The sequence below is a fragment of the Echinops telfairi genome, unplaced genomic scaffold, assembly GCF_000313985.2.
Source record: "Echinops telfairi isolate 266 unplaced genomic scaffold, ASM31398v2 ScPeMD7_3;HRSCAF=10, whole genome shotgun sequence".
In the NCBI taxonomy this organism is placed as follows: Eukaryota; Metazoa; Chordata; class Mammalia; order Afrosoricida; family Tenrecidae; genus Echinops; species Echinops telfairi.
In genome coordinates this window covers 53,697,470-53,720,529 of record NW_022103899.1, presented here as the reverse complement: position 1 = coordinate 53,720,529, position 23,060 = coordinate 53,697,470, and the positions used below count along the sequence as shown (strand labels likewise).

Sequence of the window (23,060 nt, the reverse complement as noted above, 5' to 3'; positions counted from 1 at the left end):
CGCCAAGGCTCCGTCACGTGTTTTTCCCTCCGAGTGAGCCGGCGGCGCGGTCGGAGGGGCAGGCGTGCGGAGCCAGACGCCGCCGCTTGTTTTGGTTGGGGCTCTCGGCAACTCTCCGAGGAGGAGGAGGAGGTGGAGGAGGAGGAGGAGCAGGAGGAGCAGGAGGGGAGAAGTCACTGCAGCGGCAGCGCCTCCCGGGCCAGAGGCGTCCTCCCGGCCCCTTCCCAAACCTCTCCGGCCCACTGCAGCCAGGGACCGGGATGAGCCTGGCCCTCCGGCCCGGCCTCGGCTCCCCTGGCTGCCTGGCAGCATTTCGCGTGGACAAGTCCCTCGCTCCGCCCGCCGACATGGGCCCGAACGGGGGCTGCAGAGGACACGGCCGCGGGCGGCGGCCGCAGCAACAGCCGCAGCGCCGCGGTCTCCGCGACTGAGCTGGTATTTGGGCGGCTGGTGGCGGCGGGGCCGGTTGGGGGTGGGAGGAGGCGGAGGCGGCGGAGGAGGAGGAGGAGAGAGAACCCTGTGCAGCATTGGGACTTGGCAGCCCGCCTCCCCCTGCCCGAGGATATTTAATTTGCCTCGGGAATCGCCACTTCCAGAGGGGAACTCAGGAGAGAAGGCGCGCGCGCCTGGAGGGGCAGCGCCAGGACTCCCCGCAGCCGCCTGGACTGCCAGCTATGCCTTTGCGCCCCTTCCCAGCGGCGGCGGCCGAGCGGGGACTCGGCTCTGGGAGGATCGGGGCTGCCCTGGCCCAGCGCGCACCGCCTCCCCTCCGGGCATGAGAAGCCCGTGAACCCAGGTCCAGGCTAGCTCCCCGGCGCCGCCGCTGCCCGCTTCCCTGCTGCTCCTCTTCGCGCTGGGGGCGGCGTGGATCCGGCTTCGGCTTCAGCGTTCCTGTTGCCTCCGGCCCTGTTTGCATGTGCGGGTCCGCGGTGCGGAGCCTCCGCCCCCCACCCGCTTGGTTGTCCGCGCCTCCCTCTGAGTGGCGGCGGCGGCGGTGGCGGCGGCGGCAGCGGCAGCAGGGGTGGCGGCAGCCGCGGCAGCATGGCGAGCCCTCCAGAGACCGACGGCTTCTCGGACGTGCGCAAGGTGGGCTACCTGCGCAAACCCAAGAGCATGCACAAGCGCTTCTTCGTGCTGCGAGCGGCCAGCGAGGCGGGGGGCCCTGCGCGCCTCGAGTACTACGAGAACGAGAAGAAGTGGCGGCACAAGTCGAGCGCCCCCAAACGCTCCATCCCCCTCGAAAGCTGTTTCAACATCAACAAGAGGGCGGACTCCAAGAACAAGCACCTCGTGGCTCTCTACACCCGCGACGAGCACTTTGCCATCGCGGCCGACAGCGAGGCGGAGCAGGAGAGCTGGTACCAGGCCCTGCTGCAGCTGCACAACCGGGCCAAGAGCCACCACGACGGGGCTCAGGCGCCGGGGCTGGGAGGCGGGGGAGGCAGCTGCAGCGGCAGCGCCTGCCTGGGGGAGGCTGGGGAGGACTTGAGCTATGGGGACGTGCCCCCGGGCCCTGCCTTCAAGGAGGTCTGGCAGGTGGTGCTGAAGCCCAAGGGCCTGGGACAGACAAAGAACCTGGTTGGCATCTATCGCCTCTGCCTGACCAGCAAGACCATCAGCTTCGTGAAGCTCAACTCCGAGGCGGCCGCCGTGGTGCTCCAACTGATGAACATCCGCCGCTGCGGCCACTCGGAGAACTTCTTCTTCATCGAGGTGGGCCGCTCTGCTGTGACCGGCCCGGGGGAGTTTTGGATGCAGGTGGATGACTCGGTGGTGGCGCAGAACATGCACGAGACCATCCTGGAGGCCATGCGGGCTATGAGCGATGAGTTCCGCCCTCGCAGCAAGAGCCAGTCCTCCTCCAACTGTTCCAATCCCATCAGCGTCCCCTTGCGCCGCCACCACCTCAACAACCCCCCGCCCAGCCAGGTGGGCCTGACGCGTCGCTCCCGTACCGAGAGCATCACCGCCACCTCCCCAGCCAGCATGGTGGGCGGGAAACCCGGCTCCTTCCGCGTGCGCGCCTCCAGCGATGGCGAAGGCACCATGTCGCGGCCGGCCTCCGTGGACGGCAGCCCTGTGAGTCCCAGCACCAACAGGGCCCACGCGCACCGCCATCGGGCCAGCTCCCGGCTGCACCCTCCGCTCAACCACAGCCGCTCCATCCCCATGCCGACTTCTCGCTGCTCGCCCTCGGCCACCAGCCCGGTCAGCCTGTCGTCCAGCAGCACCAGTGGCCACGGCTCCACTTCAGACTGCCTCTTCCCCCGGCGGTCCAGTGCCTCGGTGTCCGGCTCCCCCAGCGATGGCGGGTTCATTTCCTCGGATGAGTATGGCTCTAGCCCGTGCGATTTCCGCAGTTCCTTCCGCAGCGTCACACCGGATTCCCTGGGCCACACCCCGCCGGCTCGCTGCGAGGAGGAGCTGAGCAACTATATCTGCATGGGTGGCAAGGGGGCCTCCACGCTGACCGCCCCCAACGGTCACTACATCCTGGCTCGGGGCGGCTGTGGCCATCGCGGCGGCCCAGGAGCCAGCCTGGGCACGAGCCCTGCGCTGACTGCGGACGAGGCGGCCAGTGTGGCGGACTTGGAGAACCGCTTCCGAAAGAGGACTCACTCTGCGGGCACGTCCCCCACCATCTCTCACCAGAAGACCCCGTCCCAGTCCTCAGTGGCGTCCATCGAGGAATATACCGAGATGATGCCTGCCTACCCACCAGGAGGGGGCAGCGGAGGCCGACTGCCCAGCTACCGGCACTCCGCCTTTGTGCCCACGCACTCCTACCCAGAGGAAGGGTTGGAAATGCAGCGTGGGGGCCAGCAGCGCCCGGACACCACCACAGCCCTCCACCCGGACGATGGCTACATGCCCATGTCCCCGGGGGTGGCCCCAGTGCCCAGCAGCCGAAAGGGCAGCGACTATATGCCCATGAGCCCCAAGAGCGTGTCTGCCCCACAGCAGATCATCAACCCCATCAGGCGCCACCCGCAGAGAATCGACCCCAATGGCTACATGATGATGTCCCCCAGTGGCAGCTGCTCCCCCGACACCGGAGGGGGTCCCGGTGGCAGCAGCGGCGTTGTCCCTTCCTCGAGCAGCTTTGGGAAGCTGTGGACAAATGTGGTGGGGGGGCCCCATTCGCACGCCCTCCCTCACCCACAACCAGCCGCGGAGAGCAGCGGATGCAAGATCCTGCCTTGTGCAGGTGACTACATGAACATGGGGGACTCCAACACCAGCAGCCCCTCCGATTGCTACTACGGCCCCGAGGACCCCCAGCACAAGCTGGTCCTCTCCTACTACTCTTTGCCAAGGTCCTTTAAGCACACCCAGCGCCCAGGGGAGCCAGAGGAAGGTGCGAGGCACCAGCACCTCCGCCTCTCCGCCAGCTCCGGCCGCCTTCTCTATGCTGCAGCCGCCGAAGACTCTTCCTCCTCCACCAGCAGTGACAGCCTGGGAGGGGGCTACTGTGGCCCGCGGCCCGAGCCTGGCCACCCGCCTCTCCACCATCAGGTCCTGCAACCCCATCTGCCTCGAAAGGTGGACATGGCCGCTCAGACCAACAGCCGCCTGGCCCGGCCCACTAGGCTATCTCTGGGGGATCCTAAAGCCAGCACCTTACCCCGGGCCCGTGAGCAACCGCAAGAGCCCAAGAGCCCAGGGGAGTATGTGAATATTGAATTTGGCAGTGGCCAGCCTGGCTACCTGTCTGGCCCTGTGGCTTCACACAGCTTGCCTTCCGTAAATTGCCCAGCCCAGCTCCAGCCAGTGCCCCCGGAGGAAGAGACTGGTGCTGAGGAGTACATGAACATGGATTTGGGGCCTGGTCGGAGGGCAGCCTGGCAGGAAAGCGGCGGCATGGACGTGGGCCGAGTGGGCCCTGCGCCTCCCGGGTCTGTGAGCGTGTGCAGGCCCACGCGGGCCGTGCCCAGCAGCCGCGGGGACTACATGACCATGCAGGTGGGCTGTTCGCGGCAGAGCTACGTGGATACGTCGCCGGTGGCCCCTGTCAGCTATGCTGACATGCGGACGGGCCTGGCTGTAGAGGACATGAGCCTCCCCGGAGCCACAGCGGCGGCCCCCTCCTCAACCTCCGCAGCCTCGACCTCCCCCACTGCACCTCAAGGAGCTGCTGGACTGGCTGCCCGCCCTTCGCTGCTCGGGGGCCCTCCGGGCTCTGGGGGCCTGAGCGCTTTCACCGGGCTACACCTCAGCCCCAATCACAACCAGAGTGCCAAAGTTATCCGTGCGGACCCGCAGGGGTGCCGGAGGAGGCACAGCTCCGAGACCTTCTCCTCGGCACCCACTGCCACCAGGGCAGGCAACGTGGTGCCCTTCGGAGGGGGTGCTGCGGGAGGCGGTGTCAATGGCAGCAGCTATGGTGGCTGCAGTGGTGAGGATCCCAAGCGCCACAGCTCTGCCTCCTTTGAGAACATGTGGCTGAGGCCTGGGGAGTTTGGAGGAGTCCCCAAGGAGCCAGCCCAGGTGTGTGGAGGGACTTCGAGGGGCTTCGAGAATGGTCTTAACTACATAGACCTGGATTTGGTCAAGGACTTTCAACAGCGCGCTCCGGAGCGACCCCCAGCCCCGCGGCCCGCCCCAGAGCGACCCTCTCATCGGCAGCCCCTTGGCAGCAGTAGTGAGAGCAGCTTGACTCGCCGTGCCAGCGAAGATCTAAGCGCCTATGCCAGCATCAGTTTCCAGAAGCAGCCAGAAGACCTCCAGTAGCTCAACTGGATTCACAGCAGGTGTGTTTCCTGCTGAGGGCCCTGTGACCAGCTCTCACGCCCCGTATTCTCTCTCTGCCCTCCCCCTCCTCTCACAGCTGTGCTTGTGTGTGTGTGTGTGTGTGTGTGTGTGTGTGTGTGTGTTCCCAGCAGACCCCCGAGGGCCGTGGTCAGTCAGAGCGTGCACCAGGATATACACCTGGCAGGATGTCACAGAAGGTGTAGAGGCAGCCAGGGGAGGGCTTTTAAAGCTGTAAATGCCCAGCTGAAACCCCCCTGTGCAATCTGTGGAAACTCCCAGGCCACCAGGCCAGTCCTGAGATGTGCAAGGTTCATGGTGAGGCACCCTGACCTGCTTATTGAGGTGTTCTGGTGGCTGTATTTAGGGTCCCAGGAAGGGACCGTCTGTGTACTGATGTCTTGGTGAACACTGAAGGAGGTTGGAGCCTTTCTCCCCAACAGTTCTCAGCCCTCTTCCCTGATCGTCATATGATCAGGTTGTTCTGTGTGCTTTGAGGATGTTACTCTCTAACATGGAGGCAACATACAACATTAACAACAGCCACAGAGGAAACCTCCGTTGTTACCCTGCCTTAAAAGTGACCCAGGACACTGAACTGGGATTGGCTGACATGTATTTAGAGAGCACTGCCTATCTGTTGAGGAGTTGATCTAGAAGGTGGTTAGGGATGACCTTTTCTCTTTGTTCCTAAGCCAGTAGTCCTGAGGTAGCATTCCTACTCGGACCCTGCTTCTAGCCCTGGTCCTTTCTGAATGCAGGTGCCCAGAACAGCAGACACCTGGGACCCATTATTGGTGAAGAATTAGGGAAATTTATCCCAGTGTATTGCCTGGTGGTGGTTGTCTGCCTTTGCAAAAAGCCCCCACAGAGAGACAGCACGAGGAGGCCTGGGGGTGGGTGGGTGGGTGGGGAACCACCGTTAAACGATTTAACATTTTCACGTTGAAAAGAAAGAGTGGTAGGAAACTGGAGAGACAGAGTACTTGTGTCTTCTGGGTTTACTGTTGTTTGGTTTTGCCCTGAAATAGAGGCGTGGAAATAGAGGTCGTACACCTTTAAGTTCAAGAGTCTCTCCCTCTGTAAATGTTGAAAGTTGGCTTTCGGTCTTGTGTGGCGAGGGCTGCATTGAAAATGAAAAACATTTGTAATAGGAAATCATTAGCCTGCCTCTCTGTCGGTGAAGCCTGTTTTCTAGTGGCCATAATTGTGGGTAGAAAAGAGGGAGTAGTTTGCAAATAATGCGATGAGTTGGCAACACAGAAGTTTCCAGCGTTTGGGAACACTTTATTCTGACAAAGTGATTATCTTGTGACTGTCTTTTTAGATATGCTTCCCAGTCTGAGCCTTTACAAGCACCGAATCCTTCTCAATCTGTGTCCGTTCTTACATTGATTTTTGCACTGAGCTGCCATCGATAGGCATTTGTTTGTTTACTACGTGGTCACGGTCCCCTTGACTCCAACTATTTCCTCTACGTGACCTATCTATTCACTGCGTTGTGGAACAAGAGCTAGGCATACAGATATTTAGATGATGATGCTTTGCTGTGCCCTAGTCTGAGGAACATTTATTTGACCAGTATGTATTTCAACATCTGCCAGCGTCAATGGTGCAGAATCCTGGTTATTTCACCTGCTATTGGTGGAGCTGAAAGCGCTGCAGCATTTGACCCTGCTGTGTTGTCTCGTGGATAATGTAGTGGGGGATATGAAGGGGAAGAAGGAAAATCAGAACTAATATTTTGATTTTCCAGGAAGGTGAAATACCAGGCTAGGGGTCTTCTACTGGCTTTCTTCATTTTCTCTTACAGGTCCTAGGAGGAAAATCAACGACTCACTAGAATTTTTATTTTTAAAATAGGCCCTCTCAATGAAATCTTCCTTAGATGAAAAAAATGAAAACCTTTGTTAGGAAAATATAATCAGCTTTGTTAGGAAAATATAATCAGCATCTAGTCCTATCCCTAACTGTCCTGGAGCAGTACTATATCACCTTTGGACCACCATCATGCTGGAACAATTCTCCAATGTGTATTTGTAGGATGGAAATGGACAGAGATGGGCAGGGTGTGTGTGTGTGTGTTTGAAGTGGGACACCAACTGCTGTCAACACATCTTACACCCTGACTTCGACTTGCCTGTCCCTGCCCTGTTGTATTTAAATCTCTAGAAGAGCAGAACTCAGACCTGAAGGTGACCAGCAGGAAAGAGTACTCAATGTGGGAAAACACTGTTGTCCTAACTTCCCCAGCAATTGCTGCCTCTCCCTTTCTTTGGTAAAACCTGAAGCAGGGCCAAAGGAGGGGAGATGCTAGGAGGGCTGGGATGTGTTCTTTCTCCCAACTCCTCAGCTCACACCCTACTCCTGGCTTCTTAGTCCATTGTCACTGTCCCCTAGAGGGGATCATTGGCCCAGCTGCTCAGGATGTGGTGGTGGTGGGTCGCCCACTCACCATCCCGTGACCTCTAACTTTGTTTTCTGTTCAGTACCCCTTTCTCCCCGCACGCCATCTCCTTTGTTTCACCTACCAGGCTCGGGGCATTGTCATTTAGAGAGGATGCCCTTTCTGCCTTCTCCCGCCCTGGTGCCCTTTCCTGCCGTTTCCAGAGGGTGCGTGGCACACGCAAGGAGGCAAAAAGAACCAACTCCGTTGAAGCAGCCCACCTCTCTCCGGCGAGTTTTGAAATGAAAGGTGCAGGCCATCCCTTTAGGGTTTCGTTTTTCATTCTTTGCTGCGCCTCTCCCCCAAACCAGGGTTTGCCGCTTCTCGCCCTTTCACTCTCTTTCTTCATTGTGATTCATGGCTTCTGTGACGCCCTCCCTCCCTCGTCTCGACTCCCCTAGTTGTGTGGCCTTTTTGTCTGGCGCGAACCCCCTCTGCCGGGGCACTTTCCCTTTTTCCCGGGGAAACCAACGCTTCCTGCCTTCCTCCCTCTCTGTTTGGCCTGGGGCTCTCCACCCACTCTCTAGCCCCCTCCGCGGGGGGCGGGGGGAATGTGCCACGAGGCCTCCCGCCTCCCGCGCCCCCGCTTCCGTCTGGGCGCCCCGGGGTGGCCCGGCCCCCGCCGGGGCTGCGCGGGCGCAGGGGGCAGTCGAGCCGGGGCTCGCGGGCCTTGTGCTTGAGCTTGGGGCGGGCTGGAGGGGCAGCCCGACGCCGATTGGTCCCCGCCAGGGCCAATCAGCGCGCGCTCGGGCGACCGGGCGCAGGGCGGGGTCTCGGGCGGGGGCGGGGCCTCGCTTGGGCTCGGGGCTCGGGGCGCTGGCGCCCTCGGTGGGGGTCGGTGTTCCCCGGGGGTCTTCGGGGCCACGGGCCGCGGCGGTTTGTCAACCGTTGGATCGCGCGCCTCGCCCGGCCCGTTCCCTACACCACTTCTTCCCAGAGCTCCAAAGTGGAGCCACATCGTACCCCGCCCTCCTCCCACCCCACCCCCACCCCACCCCGGGGGTGTTATTCGTGCATCTTGACCAGAATCCCAAGAATGAGAAAGGCCTTCCAGCCCACCGACTGGGGCCGGAAACACCGCTTCCTCCGGCGGCGTCTAATTGAGAAAAGCCCCGGCCATGTGACGCCCCCATTTTGTCTCGCGCTCCCCGTTACTACGCCGAGGGAGGGAAGCGCGGGACGAATTGGCTCCACTCGCGATTCCGGCGTTTACATCTGTTACTAATGGAAGGCAGGGACGGAGGAGGAATAAAGAGGGGAAGGAAACGCAGCTGTCCAATGTTTGGGCCGCCTTTCTGAAAACAAAAACAAAAACAAGCCTCGTCTGGATTCAGACCGCTTTGGGCGCCGCACTGGAGTGCTTGGGCTTGGTGGCGCAGCGGGTTGTGCTTTGGGCTGGCACCTTAAGGCCACCCGCCCTCGTGGGAAGAACGATGAGGCTTCTGTTCTTCGAACCCGCAGGACAGTTTTGCAGGGTCGGTGGCTGTGAGTTGACTCGACTCGCTGGCAGAGAGGTTTTGCGCTTGGTGCCCAGCGAGCAGACCCAGGGCTGACCCTCCTGAATCCTAAGACTTCAGAGGTGCCACAGGGCGTGGGCGAGGTGCGCACAGGGAGTGCAGGGGAGTGTGCTGTTGTTGGAGTGAAGGGCCTGTGTCAGGGCCACTCTTTCTGGAAACTTGCCAGATCTGTGCAGCGCCCTGTCAGGAGAGCAAACATGTGCGTCAGTGCTCTATTAGGATGGATACTTTGTTTGCTGTTGTCCTTCCTAAATGACAGAAGGGACATTGGAGGAGTGCTGCACTAAACTAGAAGCTCCAAAGGCAGGGTTTTTGATAAGTACTAAAAGACAACCTAGAGCAACGGTTCTCAACCTGTGCGTTGTCCTGACCCCTGTGGGGGTCGAACGACCCTTTCACAGGGGTTGCCTAATTCATAACAGTAGCGAAATGACAGTGATGCAGTAGCAAAGGAAATAATTTTACAGTTGGAGGGGTCACCACCACACGAGGAACTGTATGAAAGGGTTGCGTCATGAGAAAGGTTGAGAACCACTGCCTTACAGTAAAGGAGGTGGAATCCAAAAGGGCGAATCGTGTTCAAAAATTTATCAAAATTCCTGGAAATCTCTTTATGCTATCGCAAATGATGCAATGGAAAAAAGGTGCTCCTGGGAGCCAGAGAGCTTGGGTTCTAGAACAGTCTGAGCCCTTCACTAGCCAAATGACCTTGGGCAAGTCCCTTTAATCTCTGAACCTGTTTCCACACCAGGAACTGGAGAATTGTTTTCTAAACCATTCTAACACTGCTCACAATTCTAAACAGAAGGTTATTTTGGAGAACACTGTTGATAGTCCTCAGTGGGCCGATTGTGATGAGACTCTTTCCTGAGTAGGCTGCCTCTGTGGCCTTCCTAAGGAAGGGCATTAGAATATGCAGTCCTGCCCTGCTACTTGGATCAGATACCACCCAGAATACCCCGACTGGGCAACACTGATGTTAACCTTTTCTTGTTTGGAGTAGTACTTACAGGTTGTGGCAGATTGACTTTTAAGACAGACCCTCCTCCCTGGCACCATTCTAAACACTGCCTGGTCCTGTGCCATCCTCACAAGAGTTCTGTGTGAGCCCGTGGTTGCAGCCACTGGGTCAGTCTACTGCATTGAGGGCCTTCCTCTAGTTCACTGACCCGCTACTTAGGTTACGACAGTCACCCTGCTGTCTACTCACCACACCTTCCTCCCTCCCGCTTCTCAGAAATGTGGGTCGGAACTGCTGCCTCTGTCGTCAGCAACCTCATGTTACCCCACTATGCCACCAGGGCTTCTTACTTAGTTGAGCAGAAATCATTTGTGCCAGCCAGGAACCTTCTGTGAGAGTCTGTGTCCTGTTAGAAGCCGTCCCTTCTTGTAGACGGTCTGTCTGTAGACCATCTGCTTGCCACCCCAGCAGAATCCTTCCGCTCAGTACCCAGTGAAATGAATGGAAAAGACATTTGAAGAGCCAAACTGGGGACTAGGTCTTCTATCTTTTGCTTCCAACTTACTGCCACGGAGTCAATTCTGACTCAGAGTGACCCTATAAGACGGGGTAGAACTGCTCCTGTGGATTTCCAACGTTATAAATCTTCCTGGGGACAGAAGGCTTCATCTTTCTCCCATGAAGCGACGGGTGGATTTGAACTGCTGATCTTTTACTTAACAGCTCACTATGCAACCAGTGCTCCTTACATGTTTGCTTGTTGGTTTGTTTTTCTATTCAAAAGAACAACAAAACCTCAAACTCACTGCCATCGAGTTGATGCTGATGCATATAGTGACCCTATAGGACAGGCCAGAACTGATCCTGTCGGATTCTGAGACTGTAGCACTTTACGGGAATAGAAAGCCGTATCTTTCTCCTGAGGAGCAGCTGACCTTGCAGTTAGCAGCCCAACATGTAACCATGACGCCACCAGGGCTCTATGAGGTGTGTGAAAAAGCTTAGTATTTCTTTTGCTGGCAAAATCAGTGTTGTCTGGTTTGGGGGTGGGGTGGGGGTGATGAGCTAGTTGAGCTTTTTGGACCCAAGGTTTTCCAGCTATTGAGTGGCCAGTGTAGTCAGAAGCTCCTGTCCTGACCACCTCCAGTTTCTGGCACACTCTTTCATTCATAACTTCCTTGACTGACTCTTCCAATTCTGCCATCATCAGATATAATTCTCAGCTGAGTAGGCTATAAATGGTTCTTCTTAGTTGGGCAGGATGGTAATTGAGGATAATAGAACACTTCACAGTTGTAAGGTTTGGTTTTGTTTTAAAGAAAGCCATTCCCCCAATTATTTCCTCATGTTACAGTTACTGGAAACTGTATTCAAGGAAAGTAGCTTCCTGTGAATTCAGTTTGAAGTCAGTTTCATGCTTGAAAGATTCTGCAACTTTTTTTTTAATGACAATACCTTTTTTTTTTGCCTATGAAATGATATACTCACTAACACATTTATGATTATGTCATTGATTTGTTAGTTATCTTATGTGCCTGTAGCCATGTGATAGATTTTAAACAGCTCTTTAAAAAAAATGTTATTGAAACATATTCAGAAAGTACAGAATGAATAAGTCTGTCTTGGAAGCAATGCAGCCAGAGTGCTCCTTAGAAGTGAAGGGACTGAGTCTTTGTCTCATGTGCTTTGGACATGCTATCAGGAGGGTCTAGTCTCTGGGGAGGACATCATGTTTGGTAAAGTAGGTCATCAAAAACGAGGAAGACCCTCAAGGAGATGGATTGACACCGTGGCTGTAACACTGGACTCAAATGATTGTGAGATAGCGCAGAACCAAGGAGTATTTTGCTCTGTTGTAACTTAGTGCCACAGATTCTATAGTACACTAATTCACTATAGTAACATACGTCCTAGTATTATATACATTTTAAGCAAACGTGGAACTCCTACTAGAAAAGTTATTCTAATGCTTGAAACAATGCTGGATACTAGGAAACAGCATTTATTCGCTTTCATTCCTTGTCTTACAATATGGAAATTGGAGTCTCTCGTTCTTAATTCCCAGAGAAAGGGGAGGAGGATGAGATCTGTAGAAGGTAGTGTCATCAGTGGAGAAACAGTTTCCGTTTTAATGTAATGTTAGTCTTGCTACAGGCTCTCTGTACTCTATTTGTTAGAAAGAAATTTGGTCAGATAAATGTTGTTTGTGCTTCCTCAATGAGTCTGTCATCTTGGGGTAATATGGCTCTTTAGAATGATACATTTGTCTTGCAAAGGCTGCTTTTCTGTCTTGCGCCCTTCATCCCTGTGAATTTCCACCCACACAGGGCTGTTGAGCTGACTCCTGGGGTCAGGCTGCAAGACCTTCAGCAACACAGTGGCTGCAGCTGCCTGAAAGCAGACACTGTATCTTGTGGTTTTTCCCACCCCACCATAACTGTTTAATTGAGTTATCTAATGCACCCAATTCCATGGTTCTGTCTCTCTCACACCAGCCCTCCCCTGCAACAACAAAAAAAGCCAACAAAAAAAATCCCAAAACAAACTCACTCCCATTGATTTTTGACTCATCGCCGCCTTACAGGACAGGATAGAACTGCTCCTGTGGATTTCGGACACTGCAGCTCTTGACTACAGAGAATAGAAAGCCTCATCATTCGTTTGCCAAGCAGCCGGTGGTTTCAACCATGTGGTTAGTAGCCTAACGTGGAACCCACTACACCACCAGGACTCCTCCCCCCACCTCTAGGTAGAGGCAAAACTGATGTTCATTGAACATTGATTGGTTAGCCCAAAGATGATGTCTTAAAAACAGACTTGAATGAGTACAACTTCCCCCCTTTTCGTTGATTAACGGATGCCTGGGCAAGCATTGTCTGATCCTCGCTATGTCATATTGCTGAACAGGGTTATTTTACCTTCAGAAGTTGATAGCGGGATTCTGTTTGTTGGAATAATCAGGGAGGTGCTCCACCCCATCCCACCCGCCCCAATCTATATAGTGTGGTGCCCTAAAATGGAGAAACATCACTGTGCAGACAGTCATGCTTCCAAGAAAGGTTAGGATCTTAGTGATGGCAACACAATTGTTGCCATTTGCTGAATGAGGCTTCTCTAGGTAGACCAGAACTGCCATGCTGTCAGTGGGTAGTCTAGGGCCTGACCATGTGCTCCACCTAAGGACTCTTATCTAAAAAGCCTACATATAAAAATATAAGTTAGCTGAGGTCACTGAAGTATACCGTGACTGTTGTGTCTTCAGTATCATCTTGTTCTGGTATTAACTTTAGATAAATGATACTTGGTGACCCTGTTTATTGTGAAAAGCTTGGAGGGCTCAGTAGGATATGAAAAAGAACCATACCTGTGGGTTTTGTAAGTTGTGGGATTCACTGGATGATACGTTGTTGCCCATGGTACAGCATTAGAGGCCTTTCATGTTTCCTGAATCTTTGCAATAGAATGCTGATGAAGTATCCAAGCAGGCAGTGTCTTCGTGTCTGTGTGGAGCAAGCCTCCATCTCCACTGGGAAGGAACCCAGCAGTCAGCATGCCTGTGATCCGAGGCTCACAGCTCTGCTGTCGAAGGAAAAAGAAAAGGTGTTTTCTCATCTCTGTGCCTCCTTTCTTTAAATCCCCAGCTTCCAAGAGTTGCACATGTCATTAATCTACTCTAGCTCTGGTATGTTAGGGTTCTCCCAAGCTCAAGCTCACTGCCATCAAGTTGATGCCAACTCATAGCAACCCTATAGGACAGGATAGAGCTGCCCCTGTGAGTTACAAGAATGTAATTCTTCACCGGAGTAGAAAACTCCTTCTTACTCCCTTGGAGCAGCTGGTGGTTTTGAACTGCTGAGCTTGAGGTTAGCAGCCCATATCATAACCACTACACCACTAGGCTCCTTTAGGGTTTTCTAGAGAAACAAAACCAGTGAATATATATATATATATATATGAAAAAAAATGGCTCACACAGGTGTAGAAGTAGGTAAGTCTAGTCCAATTTCAAGTTCATGGGCCAGATATTAAGCAGGAGGCCTCGCCTGACTTGAGTAGTTCTGGGAGCTGATGATGAATCCAGGATCAGCAGGAACATCACAAGCTGCAGAGGCAGATGAATCCACGGTTCGCTGGTCAGATGGCAGGTTGCTGATGGCTCCAGGGATTGGCAGGCAGTATATCAGGCCCTTGGGTCAATTCCAATTTACTAGAGGCTGATTGGCCAGATGCAGGATCCAGACCCAGCAAAAAACCAGCAAACTCCCCCCCAGCGTCTACTTATATAGGACTTGGGCCACACCCCCAAGCGAACTTCCTTTCACCAGTATCTGGGAAGGGGGTTCCTTCACTCCTTAATTTTTTTCTTAGAGTTAGCAGTTGAATTAATTACATTGTATTACATAACATCTTGGGGGAATACTAGGCCTTACACTGCTAAACCACTGAGAATCCCAATGCAGTCAGTTGACACATACCTAACTATCTCATCAGGGCAGGAGGGAAAACTGGTTAGAAAAAAAAAGAAGAATCAGTTTCTCTAACCTTTAGGAATTTGGGCAAACTGATGATGAAGGGAAAGCTTCCAAACACTACTGTTTTAGTCTTTTATGACACTTTTCCTCTCTGTTCATTTTCATGGTGGCACTTAAGTATTGCCCTCACCAGATAATGAATATAACAGGCTAGGATTAAATAAAAAAACCTAAGGACTCTTTTGCAAACTTTCTGCATATTAGGGCCCATGTCTCATTTTTCCAAGAAGTAATGCCTTTTTCTTTCTTTCTTTCTTTCTTGGAATCTTCGTTCACTATTTCACAATCTGGGAGCAGTTTATTTTAGACATCAGATTGTTCACAAATAATCTAAGAACTCCCTTGGTGCTAGTGACTCTTACTCATATTCTCCACGATTATTAGTGCTGGACAGGAGGAGAGTTTAGAGACTCATGTCTCTTAAGGAAGACATGAAGGGGCCTCAAAGAGTTAGAGGAGCATGGAATCAAAAGATCATGGCATTTTCCCACACATTTTTCAAAGACCCCTCATATATAGCGCATTGGTGGTGCTGCTGGTTAAGCATTGGACTGCTAACTGCAAGGTCAGCGGTTCAAAATCACCAACCCCTCCTAGGGAGAAAGCTGAGGTGGTCTGTGCTAGTAAAGACCTACAGCCCGGGAAACCTGGTGAGGGGTTGCTGTGAAGTGGAAATTGACTGGCTGGTCGCAGTGGTTTTTCTTAGTCCACATACGTGGTGCTGAGATAATTTTTACTTTGAACCAAAGAGGAATTCGTTAATTATCAGAAACAAGTATCACCAGTGCCCTGATGCTTCTGCTAATTGGGTTCCAGGTAACATATGTTCCAAACAGGATCTTTGAAGCGTCTGATAACAAATCAAACACTAATAATTCTGATGGAAACGGCGCACTTTGATGGTATGCCCGTAGCACTATGCTCACAGCAGCAATAGCAATCTCAGATGGTCTGGCGCAGGGAGGAGCACTTCATCTCATGAAATTCACTAACAGGAGGGGACTTTTCAAAACATAATGGTTAAAACCATTAGAACCAGATACTCTTTAGATTGTTTTTTTGTTTTGCTTTCATACATTTTAAACTGAAACATCATTTTTTGAGAATCAAAGTCTTTGATCCATCCATTAAAATCAAAATCACCAGAAGAAATGACAATCTTGTCTTAACATGGACCATGTCCTTTATTTATTCAAAACTCTTACAAAGTCGCATACACGAGCTGCTTAGTTTTGTAGGGATGTGAACCGACTTAGCTTTTGATGTATGCCAAGGCCTTACTTTTTCATCTTAATTTTGCTTTCAGAAACATGTCAGTAAATGAATATGGAGTCCTTGCCGTGGCCCAGGCAGTGGAAGCTGAAATAGATGTGTCCCTGTCCTCATGGGACCTAGAGGAAACAGAATAAACAAGTAAACCAGGACACACGGGTGTGTCTGAAAAGTATGTTAGGTATGACAGAGAAGGGCACGTTTCTGTTCTAGGAAATAGAAAAGTGGGTGAACAACTTGTGGTGGCACAGTCGGCTAAGCATTTGGGCTGCTAAGCACAAGGTCAACAGTTCAAATCCACCAGCTGCTCTGTGGGGGGAAATTGGGACAGCCTGCTTGGGTAAAGTTGTATCGTCTCAGAAACCCTGTCGAGAGGGTCACAGTGAGTGAGGGTGGATGGATGCCAGTGTGTTGTGGATCTTGGGTGGAAGGGGAAGTTCCTAGGCTGTGCAAACAGAGAATAGCTGCTAACCAAAGGTGAGAGGTTTGTGTGCACGATGAGGCACCTCAGAAAATTGACTTCTGGAAACGGAGCCCTGGGCACGCTGTGGAGCACAGCTTTACGGGGACACCCGTGGCGGCGCCGTTACCGTGAGTTGGAATTGACTTCACAGCCACTGGTCTTGGGTAAGAGGGAATCTAGGACTAGAGAGGAGCCCTGGTGGGGCAGCTGTTACACATTTGGCTGCTAACCACCAGGTCAGCGGTTCAAAACCACCAGCTGCTCCAAGAGGAGGCTTTCTACTCCCATAGAGTTACAGTCTTAGAAAGCCACAAGGGCAGTTCTACCCTGGGCAGGTCTCTGGGAGCTGTAATCGACCTGGTCGTAGGGAGTGAGTGGAACGGACCCCACTTCGCTTGCTGGGGGATCCAGAGATGTTGGCGAGCAGCACACTTACATCTGGGATTTGGCGTGGCAGGCTTGCTGCTTCTTGTGTTGCTGTTGGTGTTAAATGTCCTTGAGTCGGTTCCGACTCACAGTGACCCTGTGTACACCAGAATGAAACACTGCCGGACCCTGTGTCTCCCTCACCAGCGTTCTTATTTCCGAGCCCAGTATTGCAGCCCCTGTGTCAGATGATCTTGTCTAGACCTTCCTCTTCTTCGCTGCCCCTCTCCTGTAGCGAACAGGATGGCCTTCTCCAGGGATCGGCCTCTGCTGACAATGTGTCCAAAGTCCGTGAGACGTGGCCTCAGCCGCAGCCTCCTTGCCTCTGAGGAACACCCCGGCTGTATTGCTTTCAGTGCGTCGCGAGTACACATGATTTGCAATGACCCTCCCAAAGTCAAGGCAGGACTCTTGTTCCCTCCCTCTTTGCCTAGCTCTTTTAGCAGCCAATGTTCCCGTGTTTCTTGTACTAGAATCGCTAGTGCTTGGAATGTTCCCAAGGTGACAGAGCAAAACAACACGGAGCACTGTTTACAGTATGTCATGGAGGGGGTGGGGATCCCCCTCAGGTTTTATGAGGAGCCCACGGAGTGGTGGTTATTTATAGTGTGATCCTCGCAGCCACAGTCCGGCCCCCACCAACCTCCCGGCCCCTCCTGCGCGCACTTCCAGCACATTCTTTGAACCACAGTGAAACAATCACTTCCTTTCAAAGCCGATTCCATTCCCTCTGGTAAGATGAAGGAATATAAATAGGCCATTAAAAAAGAAAAAAGAATGGGTACTGACTTAATTTATAAAAATATTTTGCTTCCACTAGTAGGGCATCCTGGAAGTCATTGGGATTTATAATGAGAAGTCCTATTTGCATAAACTCGTGTGTGTGTGTGTGTGTGTGTGTGTGTGTGTGTGTGTGTAAATGCAGCCCATTAAAAAAAAGGGGGGCAACATTCCTTAAACTAGGTCTTTAAAAATAGGTTGCTGCTGCACCTCTGGTCTCTCACAAGTTGCTACAAGGGACACCCTTCCGAAAGTGTGTGGGCTTGTTGCTCCTGGGCCTGTGAACTGGCCGAGGAATGTCTCGGATGGGAAAGCACGGCTTGTGTCTTTCGCCTCCAGCTTGAAACAGGCTGGAGGCAAGTTCCCACGTCTTCAAAGCCCGGCTGCCCACCAGGCCCCCAGGTGCTGGGTGCTAGCATGATCAGAACCAAAAATGAGATCCACCCTCACTGCCCCCGAGTCAGTGTGGACTCCTAGCGACCCCCTGTGGGTTTCCGAGACTGTAACTGTTTATGGGAGTAGAACGCCCAGTCTTTCTCCCTCAGAGCTGCTGGGATTTTGCACTGCCCACCAGGTGGATTACAGTGCCCTCCGAGTGTCCCACAAAAACCCCAAGCTCTGGAACTGGTTCGCATGCACTGGCGAAGGTTAGGGGCCTGGTTAAATCACAGATGTCTGTTCTCTAAGGAGCCTTTGCTTCAATCAAGATTGCAGCCCTGGAAACCCCAAGGGGGCACTTCTGCATTGGCCTACAGGGCCTTAGGAGTCAGAGCTCCTGGCTTCTTTCGGCGCCCTATTCTACCACGCCTGTTCCACGCGCATCACTGTGGTTGTTAGGTGCCGTCAGGTTGGTTCTGATCCATAGCCACCTTATGGACAAGAGAGGGAAATACTGCCTGGTGCTGCCCCATCCTCACAGTGTTCCTGTGCCCGAGCCCATTGCTGCAGCCTCAGTGTCAATCCATCCGTTGAGACCCTTCCTCTTTTTCACTGCCCTTCCACTTTACCAGGACGGACCTCTCCTGATCACGTGAGACAAAATCTTCCCATCCTTGCTGCTCAGGAGCTTTCGGGCTGTATGTCTTCCATGTCCACTTGTCTGTTCCTTTGGCAGTCTGCGGTACTTTCAGTGTTCTGGGCCAGCACTGCAGTTCCGACACACCGATTCTTTTTCGCTCTCCCAGAGTCACTGCCAGAGGATGGCATTTTAAAAACAGTCCTGAACAAAAACAGTCCCGGAGATCTATTTTGACCAGGGGCCTCAAACCACAAAATATGTGAAAATCTGAATGTTTGAAATAGTTTGAATGTGCCAGCCCTCAAACATTTTGAAAACCTAACTCCAGAGTTGCCAAATCATCAAACAAACCAAAGCAGTTTGTCATGGAGTCAGTTCCAACTTGAGGGGGGAGCCCACTGGCTTTGCAGTGTTTGCAGTGTTTGCAGGGTTTGCAGTGACTGTGGCCTCTCTGAACTGGATCTCCAGATCTTTCTTCCGAGGCACATCTAGGTGGGTTTGAACCATTAACCTTCTGGTTGGTCACAGAGCGCTTAGCCGTTGTGCCAACCAAGGACACCAAGATATAATATTAAAAACCATCCTCAATGACAAGGGTGCTTGGGGCCTGTGAGTGGATACAAGTGCATGGGTGATATTAATTACAATTGCATCCTTCCTACATCTGCAGTCCCAATTCATTGCAAAGGCTTGGGAACGGTCCTCCCAACCCTCCTCGGAAAGATTGACAGAATCTTTGCCTTGTTTTGACAAGATTTACGTCTTCATTTCCAACAGCAGCTCATCCACTTCCGTTCTGTACATGTAGTTCTTTTGATGTTAATTATGGCTTACCGGTCTAGGCACCAGCGTCACATTTGTGCAGTGGTTTGAAGATATCAAAAGCAATGAGGAAATTATTTGAAACATAATTATTCTATCACAGTTACCTCTGTCTGTAAAGAGAGGCTGGTTATTAAGTCTGTGGCTTAGAACCCTTCTCTAAGCTGAGCCTCTGCTCATTCCTGTTCTTCCTCCGGGGTAGACTGGTGCTAATTAGCACCTCTGTGAAAATGTGTTGTTGGTTGCCTGTCAGGTATTCCAACCATGGGGACCCCATGTGCACAGCGTGAAACAAGACGCTCAGAAGTTCATGACCAAGCTGGTCTCTTGGTGGGTTTGAGTCAGTAACTTGTGGGTTAGTACACATTTTTTGCTGGTGATGCTAATCTATTTTGTGGTTTTAAAGAAGACGGTAGGGGATATTTTCAGTTTATGGTTTAAAAGTTTATATGGGGGTACATCCAGCCCCCATGGTTCCAGCAAGCGTGTAGTCCAAGAATATTTGAAATTGTGTGGTGCATTTCTCCCCCCTTTTTGATCAGGATTATTCTATACAATCTTTGATCCAAACGCTCCATCCTGGTAGGTGGGCACTCTCTCGGTTTACTCCAAAACCAGCGGCTCTCTGATTCTTGGCTATAGCTACATGCTAGACCTGCTTCATGGTTGTATCCACTGTAGTTGAGGTTAGCTTGTGACTGACCAATGAAGCAACGTCAGGTTTTGTGACGTGAAAAGGAAGCAGACCAGTGGGACCTGAGATGTGTCTGCTTGGGAGGAGAGGGGGTCATGATCTGCGACCTACAAACACGAGGAGCTGGGTGTGAGGAGTATATGCTGTCATCAGGAAGGAGGCCTGGGAAAAGACTAGAGTCCAACCAGGAGGAGCTGGTACAGTGTTGAAGCCCTCAATTGCTAACCAAAAGTCCGATGGTTCAAACCCACGAGCAGCTCGGAGGGAGCAGGATGTAGCAGTCTGCTTCCCTAAAGAGAGCAACTGTGGAAACGTTCTGGGCCACTTCTACTCTGTACTATAGGTTTGCTTTGAGTTAGAATCAACTCACTGGCAGTGAGTTTGAACTGCTTCCCACCCTCCTGCCACCCACACCCACACCAACCACAGTACCCAGTGCACCCATGGCTGGATTTGTGCCTGTGTGTTGTTGGTGTCATGCACCCTCACTCATTGCAGAATTGGTGTTAGTTTTTCCTCCCCGTTGTTATTTGTTATTAAGAATTTTCTTCTTATGTACTCAGCCTTCATGCCCCAGGGCTCCTTGTGAAGTACTGTCCCCCAAACAAAAGGAACAAGACAATGATCACAGGTCACTGCATAGAAAGCAAAACACAGCAATCTATGTATTGTCACAAATCATAAAAGAAGAAAATAGGCTGAAAATGAATTTAGACAGAAATTCTTAGATGAAAATAGAAAGTATCACATACTAGGGACCTTCAGAAATTACATGCTCTTTTCGATCCATTTTGTATATGATCAGACAATGCTAATTGCATGGAGTGAATATCACTTCTTAGATTTCAAATGTACCTTAAAGTCATTTGGTGAAATTTAGTTCTAAGTCAGTTTGGACTGAAAAAAAGTTTGTGACATCGCTCTTGTCCATAAAGAACAACATTATTTCCTTAAATACAATTGATTTGTCTTTAAATGGCCAGAGGATTTAAAGATGTGTGAAAAATCACTTGGATAACAGAATGCATGACTTTATTTAATTACCAGACTTGCTTTATCTGTCATTTAAAATTCTGTAGCTTTCTTTAAAAATAAAAGCCATTAGAACAGTTTTATAGATTTTTTTTTTTTTTTTTGCTAAGATAGCAGGTACCTGTGCACCCACAACCAGATCCCCCTGGTTTTGGTATCTTATATTCGTATACTGCCCTGGGATGGAGTGGGTCACTCACTGGGACGCTAACCACAAAGCAAGTAGTTCAAACCCACCAGCCACCCTAGGAGAACACGAGGCTTTCTGCTCCTGTAAAGATTTACAGCCTTAGGAACCCAAAGGGGGCAGTTCTACCCTGTGCTAGGGCTGGATTCAACTTGACAGTAAGTTGGAGTGAGCTAATATGATGTGTGTGGTATATTTCTCCTTCGCCACTTACTTTATGAAATCAATCACTTTTGGTTACCCAGTTTACACTTTAGGTTATAAACAAGTTCATGTGTGGTGTTGCTCACATGGTCTCACTTTTGAGCACTTGGAGCTCTTTGGGCGGCTCCCAAGCCTTCATTTGTTTAGCACTTCCTCACGTGTTGGAGAATGGTGTTAGCAAGCAAGCGCTGAGTACAAAGTGTGCTTATTGTTCCTGGGGCGTAGTTCCCTCTGGGCCTTCTAGCTGACGAGCAAAGGAAAATTCATGTCTACTGATCTGTATGTCTACACGTATCTGTCAACATTTTCTGTACTTAATTCCCTGCACAAGGTTGGCTGTTCAAGCCCACCGGCTCCTTCAAGGGAGAAAGATAAGGCTGTCTGCTCCTATAAAGAGTTATGGCCCCAGACACCCAAAGGGGCAGTTGCTGTGAGTCAGAATCGACCGGAGGTAATGAGAGTGTGGCGGGTACGGTGTCGGGGCAGGAAATAAGGGAGCAGGGCTGAAGGGGTTGGTAAAGGCACTCATGTTTTGTTCCGGTACCAGGTTACAGAGCAAATTTAAGAATCTGAGACCATGCCTAGTCCACAGCCCCATTCCACATAGTTCTCTTTTTAAGTTTGTCTGTGTTTTGGAAAACACAGACACGGCTTTTCCTTCTCCCTGCAACTGTCATGGCTTGTCGGGTAATTCTGGCAGTCTCAAATTCCTGACAGATTAGATCACAGCGATTACAGCGAGGTGTCTTTTATAACTCTCTGAGTGTTTTCTTCATATATTTAACCTCGAGTTGCATGTGTAATTTTTCAAACACATTCCCTTCTAATCAGTTTTGTTGTCTGTACTTGTTGACTGAGAAAGCTTGGGACAAGTCTCTTCAAAGAGAAGACGCCAAAGACGCCAGCTCTCTTTACACATCACTCTTGCACCGAAGTGATAAAAATTATTCCCAGCAGACCCGCCAGAAAGCTCAGGATCTGTTTTTGAACCGCAGACTGAGCTGAAAGTATGATTATGTGCCTGCTCCTGACCCTGATGGATGGCTTAGTGGATTGAACGGAGGGCTGCTTGATGAAAGGTCTCTGTGTCAAACGCACCAGGCCGGCTCCACTGGAGAAGGACGGGAGGGTTTGCGCCCATCAAGATTTACAGCGTCGGTGGACATCTCAGTGGGACAGTTTTGCTCTGTCCTGGGGGGTCCCTGTGCATAGACATCTACTGATGTCAGTGGGTTATTTGGTTTAATGACCTTTCTTTCGAAATGTCCAGAAACAGTCCCAATGGAAAGCCAGTGCCCGTTCACCAGAGATGTTCACAGTATCCTCTGTAGAATTTTGACAACTTGGTTCTTCACATCCCAGATTGAACCACTGCCTGAAGGGAATTGGTATTCCTGGACTGTTTTTGCATGTACAGTGGCACCAACCCCCAACACCCCCCCTCCCCCCCAGTGTACATCTGCTGGGCTATTTATGAAACCACTTTAGCCGACAGCTGAAGATCAAAAGATGCTATATCGGGAAGTGTCCTAAATGTGAGGATCTGTGGTGAAAAAAAAAAAGGTGTAGTATCCCAGAGATAAGGACATTTAAAACAGGAAGCCGGGGGAACTGATTGCTTCCTGTATAAGTGTCCTTATCAGTATGATAAGCCTTAGGTTTCAGTTCTGCTTCCCTGATCTCAAGATTTCTTTCTTGTAATCAGTTCCCGTAAGAGGATTAAAAATTTGAGAGTGAGAGAAAGGCTGCTGTGGGAAAAGAAAGAATTTACCGGCATCCCTTTCCCCATCTTGATAAGATGATTTCATTTCCTATCCCTCTTAGTGTTTGCTTGGCAAAAAGAAAACGCCTATTCCATAGACCCTGTGTATGTGTGTGCACACGCATGTTCTGTGGTTGTTCAGTGCTGTTGAGTCAGTTCTGACTCACATCGACCCCACGTGTAACAGACTGAAAT

General features: G+C 51.5%; 1 protein-coding gene across 1 annotated transcript; it reads left to right on the top strand.

Annotated features, from left to right (window-relative positions):
* The first annotated feature begins 1,041 nt into the window (after positions 1 to 1,041).
* On the top strand, positions 1,042 to 4,745 carry IRS1 (insulin receptor substrate 1). Its single transcript, XM_004701653.2, has one exon. It carries the CDS (start codon positions 1,042 to 1,044, stop codon positions 4,729 to 4,731), a length of 3,690 nt encoding a protein of 1,229 aa, XP_004701710.1. The 3' UTR covers positions 4,732 to 4,745.
* Positions 4,746 to 23,060: the final 18,315 nt, after the last annotated feature.